Here is a 7,143-nt window from a genome sequence, read left to right as displayed (position 1 = left end):
CATCCACCTCCGACTCTTCCTCTTCAGTGTCACTGTCCAGCCTTGTTGAGGATGGCTCTGTCTGTGTCAGGCTGTCAGTGCATGTAGGGGGAGTGGTCTCAGTAGCCCGGCAGTAAGCAGTGTGCTATGTGTATGTGATTGAGGATTAGCATAGATATTCAACTGTACTTGCATGAAATCTGGTTGTTTTAGTCAGGATTATGCTAAAATATATTTTCCCCAACTATATTAAAGTTCCCTATTAAGAGCCAACCTTCAATTTAGTCAATTCCTGGTTTATTCCCGTTTATTCCCATAAATTCCTGTTAATTCCCATGGAAAGTTTCCAACTTTGAAAATTACCTGAATTTTGCAACCCTACATACAACATATTATGGCTGTCCTCAGTTTCATTTTCTTGAAAAAGATTGATACAGCAAAGTATGGTGGAAATATCATAATCCCTTTGACACACCAATCAAACTCCTCTTAGTATATAAAATCAAAAGCTGTTTGTTAAGCTCTGTCTAATACTCGATTTCTTGTCCCTCTGCTGTGCTTCTGTCTTTTGAACTGAATAAGGACATTTGGACTTCAAAGGTTTTGTTAAAAGCTGTGTAGTCCACACGAAAAGCCCCTTTCTCCAAAGAAATACAGGACTCAAATCGGTGACCCCAGAGGACCTCATCTTCCGTGTAGGACGTCCTCGCCTGGCATGTCATACCTGCAACACAAAGCATCACAGGGTCAGGGAAAGTGAAACAAGTATATGACCTCAGGGGGAGGAGAGTGAAAGACTTGTCTACCAACCAGATGCTTCCACAATGCCCTCCAGGATCACAATGATCTCAAAGGTCTCCCTCTTCAAACGCTCAGACCCGATCTCCCAGAAGGGGCTGCTCTCATTGATGACGTGAGTAATGGTCTGGGGTTCCACCAGGAGCAACCGGTCTCCACCGGAGTCATAGCCCAGATTGATTTCGGACTGCTCCAGAGGGATGAACTCGCCCTCCTTGGTCTGCCTAGACTTGATAAGCTTGGCCCGGATCTTGGCATCCACCATGTGGCTCTCTCTCAGATCACCAATGCGGAACAGCATGCACAGCTTCTCATCTCGCTCACATATGACACAGTTCTTACTGAAGATCAGGGTCTGGGCTCTCTGCTGCGGCCGGGAGATCTTAACAAACATGCAGCCCACCATCAGAGCATCAATAATTGAGCCAAGGATGGACTGGATCATGAGGAGCACTGTGCCTTCAGGGCAGTTAGCTGTCACCATCCTGGAGCCATACCCAATAGTCCTCTGGCTTTCAATTGACAGCAACAGAGCTGAAAGAAAACTGTCTACATTTTCAAAGCAGGCCTTCCATTGTGGGTCTTGAACATGTGTAATGTCATCACGCAGCCAGGCACCAAAGAAGTAGATTCCCCCAAAGACCACCCACGTCAGGATGTAGCACAAAGTGAAGACGAGGAGGAACCAGCGACACTTGAGATCCACCAGTGTTGTGAAAATGTCTGAGAGGAAGCGTACCTTCTCAGCTATCGGCCCCAGGTTGACCTGGCACTTCCCATCCTTGGTGACATAACGTTGGCGCTGATTGCTGGCAACAACATGCAGCGATGGGTCTTCACCCAGCAGCTTACAGCGCTTCCTGTGACTCTTTGCTCCGTTCAGCCTCTCGATTGAAAAGGTGGGGATGTTGCTGCAGCTGCCAGTGGAGCTTCTGGATTGCCACCTGGAGCTGAAGCGCTTAAGAGCTCTGTTGCGATGTGAGCGCAGAGGCTTTGAGGTTTCTTCTACTGGTTCTAGAGGGGTTGATTGGACAGGGTGCTGTACGAGGAGTTCTTGCTTTGCTGAATTCAGAACCTGAGAGGAGTCGCTGCTCGCACTGTGTGATGGTGGGAGTGATGAGCCATTAGCATTGTTCAAGTTGTGACTGAGTGAGGTTCTTTTTGTGGACATGATGGAAGTGACAGTGGATTTAGCTGCAGCCTGGAAGAAAAGGAAACAATGCATGACATTCACAGAAATACAAGATTAAAAAACGGACCACTAGAAGCATTATAAGCTCGGTCCTATTAAGAACTGCCGTTTCTAAATCCTCCTACAAAATAAAGCAAAGTATGGCTGTGGATACTGGTAATGTGACCTGTTTACCTTTAGTGTCTGCAGTTTATAAGAATCACCTTGTTCTGTTGTCAGTAAGATAAGGAGCAGGGAGCTGTCTTAAGGATGGGGTTCAATGTCAGGATGATCACTCTGCAGCTGTCTCAGTTTGGGATGAGCAGAGGGGCTCAGTAGAGGGGACCATACCAATCTAGATACTATTTTTCATTGACTCGACTCAACTCAACTCAACTCAACTTTATTTATAAAGCACTTTAAAACGACCACAGCCGGAACAGAGTGCTGTACATAAATAGACAAACAAGGCAGGCATAAAAACAATTAAAACACAGGATAATAAAACAATAAAAACAATAAAACAATAAATAAAAACATACCATAAAACACTAAAACAGGAGCACAGTCTTATGCAGGGTTGAAAGCCAAGGAATAAAAATGGGTGTGAGGAGGATTGTCTAATGTGGAGGGGAAGCTCATTGCATAATTTTGGAGCAGCAACAGAAAAAGCTCTATCCCCTCTGAGCTTCTGTTTTGCCCTCGGTACCTCCAGGAGGTACAGAAGGAGCAGCAGACCAGCTGACCTGAGGCACCGAGCAGGAGCGTAGGGGTGAAGGAGCTCAGAGAGGTAAGGCGGGGCCAGACCATTTAAAGATTTAAAAACAAATAAAATAATCTTAAAATGGACTCTAAAGTGCACAGGTAGCCAGTGGAGGGAGGCCAGGATCGGAGTAATGTGCTCCCTCTTACGAACTCCAGTTAAGAGGCAAGCGGCTGCATTTTGACTGCATCGGGTTCCCCTCCAGGTCAGACAGGTTCACATTTGACCACATACAAGCCCAGTCATTTTATATACCTGTCAGTCCTGCAGCAGGATATACGCTGGAGGTATTGACCTAACTGCATGCTGCTGAATCAGACTTAAAATATATTTTTAACACACCAAATATTCATATTTAGTTGTATGTTTGACTCTAGAAATAATACAAATGTATGTTTTTGTCAGTAAACATTACGTCTACAAACTATGAGCAAAGAGAAGACTTGTCCTGCTTCATCTATAGGGGATACCAAAAACAACACACCCATAGACTGTATAAATAATAGACGTAGTATTCGTAACGTCACCCATCTTCTTCAGAAGTGCTGTTTTGAGGCCAATCGTCGGTGGCAGCCATATTGGAAATGTTGAACTCAACATAATTTCAGTCAAGCGATTGTGACGTACAGAGGCGGGCTTTGAGCCTACTCGCCAACAGCTACAGTGTTCCCGCCTGTCAATCAAGTCAGCTGCACCTCTCACTGGAAGACTTGTAATCTTAATATTTTTGAAATTGCTTGTTATGAAAAAATTCACCCCCCGTACAGTGTGTGCCGATAGAGAAAGGAGCTATCCAGACTACACTTGTTTTTTGTACCAGGCTGTAAACATGTTTATTTCTGCAGTAAAGATCGTCTCTTTGAATGGGTGTGTATGTGGTTTCTGGTGTTTCTGGAGCCAGCCTCAAGCGGATCCTTGTTGAACTGCAGTTTTTAGCACTTCTGCATTGGCTTCATATTTTTGGACCGGAGGTTGCCACTTGAACACAACCCATGTTGCCCAAAATAATGATGCCAGAGTCCTGTGACCCCCACTGTCCCTCGAGGTGGTTAAACTCTGCTCAGAGCCTCAGGCAATATTAGGCATAATGCAAACAGGCACTGGAACTTCACTAAAGAACCCAACAGCCAAACAATCATAACATTATTGATAGTAATAAGAGCAAGGATATAAACAGAATACAAGTTTCTACATCTCCAGACTGAGGAGCTGAATGGATGCTCAATATTTAATAAGCAGAGACAGGTGTGTCTGTGAGAGTCCTTGCTGTGTCTGCTGTGAATGAACCTGCTGCCTCTGATGCTTCATTAACCTGTCGTAATCACCTACTACTCACAACTACTATTTTTATTTCTATTTTTACAACATTGGATAAAAATACCATATTGAATCATAACTTTTTTTCTTCTTTTCTTTTTGGAAGGAATCTTTTTTGGGATTGTGAGCCATCAGTGTCTCACAACCCCACAGGGGGTCCTGACTCTCACTCTGGTGTCAGTGTAGTTTTGTTAAAGCCACATGAATGTGTTGTTGGAGCTACCTAGCCTTGAGACAGATTGATAGCCCTACATCAGATACCTTGCTGCTCTGATTGGTTGTAGCTTCCTGAGTATATGCCTGATGATAACACTTCCTGTAAACTGTAAGAGAACTGAGAGCTTTCAATCCAATAAGCATTAACAAAATGGAGAGGCGATCCCAGGCTAAGTGCAGGAAACCCTCTGTGTTGAAATGCATTAAGAGCTTTCCGTGGGATCTTACAGATTACCTTGGCACCTGAAGACTATAGGAGTGAGAGACCAGGATTTGAGTTTGGCTGTGTTCGAGTGTTTTACATCAGTTTGTTAAAAAATAAAATCCAATGATATCTTAATGGCTGTATGTAGTAACACAGTTACTGTGAAGCTGCTTTCTCACACTGACATTATTATGCACTATGACGCTCAAACGTCCAAGTGCTTCAGCAATGAGGACAAATATTTGGTTAGGAGAGGAGAACTTAAAGCTCCTGAGAAGAGGTTTTAGCTGGTTATGAAACAGACTGAAGTTAATAGTGATGGCTCTTTGTGACATACAAAGACAAACATGACCATCAGCCAGACTGTCTAACTGTCTAATTCTTAATGCCTGTAACCTGCAATGGGGTAGGTGTCAGATCATCTAAAGCAAGGAAAGGGCTTTTTAAAAACTATTTCCACAGTGAACAGTATGTTTGATATTAAGGTAGCGTGTCCACTGCTGCCGTTTTTTTTGCATTGGGAGCGCCCATAACCTAACGAAAGTCGTTCTGGGACACTTCCGCGTCCCGTTAGGTCTGTTTTAAAATGCTCTGAATGCCTCATACATGCTTCCATTCAACAGCATTTTAACATGAAACTGTGAAACATATTGATAGAAATCGTGTCAGAGCATCAGCAGCTCTAAACCAGGAAACTATATCTGGACAAAACAAGTGTGATGACTTTTCTCCTCTGCACAGACCTCTGCCATTGTGTTGACAAAGCTAATTGCAGAAGTCCCGCCCCTTCTTGATTCTGATTGGTCGGTGATCAAGAAGTGACATTGATGAGCGTGGTGTTCCAAAAGTTGAACTGTTTCAATTGAGAGCGCTGAGACTAACATCAGCTGACGCTGAGGGCACTGAGCGCTGAAAACTCACATTGAGTTTGTATAGAAAACAGGCGTTGCCAGCAGAAAAACAGCGTCAGTTGACACGCCCTCTAAAACACAGCAGGAGAAGATTGATTGTCCGAAAATACCACTTATCATGTACAGGACAAAATCAGCAAAGAGTTAAGAGGTATGTCTTTGTCCACAGGGGGCCACAAACAAAATGTTCCTCACAGGAGCTTTAAAAGAACACAGTATTAAAAAATGCTATGTTGGCCTAGCAGTCTAAGCCCTCGCACATTAAACAGAGGCTACAGTCCTCGTCGCAGAGATCGCGGGTTCCTCCCCCGCTCTCTGCTCCCTACATTTCCTGTCTCTCAACTCAACTCAACTCAACCCAACTTTCTCTATATATCACCTTTCATACATATAAACATGCAGCCCAAAGTGCTTCACAGAATATCAGAGAGACAGAAAACAGCAGCAATGGTAAAATTATAAAAGGCATGGTTATAAATAAAATACTTAAATATAAAATAAAATCAAGACAATAAAATTAATGAAATAAGTAAGAGTGGAAAGAAAAGTTTAAAAATAAGGTATCGTGACAAGATTAGATGAATATAAGAAATAAATAGATAATTAAATAATTAAATAAGATAAATATATATTGTTGAAGCAATGATTACTCCAAATTAAAGCTAGATTAAAAAGGTAAGTCTTAAGTTTACCTTTAAAAACACCCAGAGAGTTCGCCGTTCTGAGGTCCAGAGGAAGCCACAGCTTAGGGGCATAAAAACAGAAAGCTCTCTGGTCTCACTTCAGCTGTCCTGTCCATTAAAGGTGCAACATCCTCCCCCCAAATATTAAAAGATACGTAAAGTGGTACCTTGTAAGTGTAAGGAGAGAAGCGCACAGATTCTGTCTGCGGTCTGGGCAGGTGTGCCTGCAGGTGTTTAGCGGTGAGGGACTGAGTTTGGGGAATGGAGTTCCTGCGAGGCTCGATCCTGACGGGGCTCCTGATGTGGTCGTTGCACTGGACGTTTTGAAGGGTCTCTCTGGTGCACATCACAGTTGAGATCATATTTGTCGTCCTCTAGATGTCATTTATCCCTCCAGTTTTGCTTCTGTGAGGGAAACACATTGAGGAGAATAATGTTATGTTATTATTTACTTAGCAGAGATGACACAGAGAGGGTTTTTGAGAATCACATTCAGTCTGTTGAATTCTTCCATTCATCAATTTGGTGACAATTTAACCCCCAAGAAGTGAACGCCTCAGCTCTGACTGTGACCGCAAACAAACCTCGCATTACCTCCTGTTCTGCACAACACAAGGTTTCCTCTGAAGTGGGCTGATCAGTATCTCAGTCACTGCTACGACTTCTTACACATGTAGGGATTACCGCTAAGCCTCAAAATTAATCTGAGAAACACCAAGGAACACAGTGGATTGGAAAAGATTACTGACAGTGTTTGTAGGGCTTACAGAAAGTATTGTCCAGATGTGGACAAATGAACTGTGCTTCACTTGTCTCTTGAGTAAATGTTCTTATAGTGTTGTGCAGACTGTATCAAAGTACTGACGCATTCAGTGTCAACACGTTTCTGCATTGAAACATGCTCAGGAATGACAACATTGCCCCTGCTTTACACGTAGTTACACCTTTCCTGTAAATGTAATACTAAAGCTTTTAAATGATTTATACTTTATTGTCCCTCACTCCTGGTTTTTCTTGGTTTCTGTGTCACACTTGTTTCCATGTCTAGTATTTGCTGCTTTTCTGTGTTGTAGGATTTACACTCTGTGGACAAAATAAAG

General features: G+C 43.1%; 1 protein-coding gene across 1 annotated transcript; it reads right to left on the bottom strand.

The window, feature by feature from the left end:
• Positions 1-317: 317 nt before the first annotated feature.
• On the bottom strand, positions 318-6,405 carry LOC117813056 (G protein-activated inward rectifier potassium channel 3-like). Its single transcript, XM_034684120.1, has 3 exons — positions 6,211-6,405; positions 790-1,978; positions 318-703 (listed from the first exon to the last, which is right to left on the bottom strand). Exons 1-3 carry the CDS (start codon positions 6,403-6,405, stop codon positions 507-509), a joined length of 1,581 nt encoding a protein of 526 aa, XP_034540011.1. The 3' UTR covers positions 318-506.
• Between the last annotated feature and the right edge of the window lie 738 nt (positions 6,406-7,143).

Source organism: Notolabrus celidotus, chromosome 5, assembly GCF_009762535.1.
Source record: "Notolabrus celidotus isolate fNotCel1 chromosome 5, fNotCel1.pri, whole genome shotgun sequence".
In the NCBI taxonomy this organism is placed as follows: Eukaryota; Metazoa; Chordata; class Actinopteri; order Labriformes; family Labridae; genus Notolabrus; species Notolabrus celidotus.
Note: the sequence above shows the minus strand (reverse complement) of the source record. Positions and strands in the feature narration are given on the sequence as shown.

Coding starts and splice junctions, on each gene's coding strand:
- LOC117813056 (XM_034684120.1), bottom strand. CDS start 6,405: ATGATCTCAACTGTGATGTGCACCAGAGAGACCCTTCAAAACGTCCAG. Junction 1,979..6,210: donor TCTCTCCTTACACTTACAAG/GTACCACTTTAC, acceptor CTTTTCTTCCAG/GCTGCAGCTAAATCCACTGT. Junction 704..789: donor GGGCATTGTGGAAGCATCTG/GTTGGTAGACAA, acceptor TTTGTGTTGCAG/GTATGACATGCCAGGCGAGG.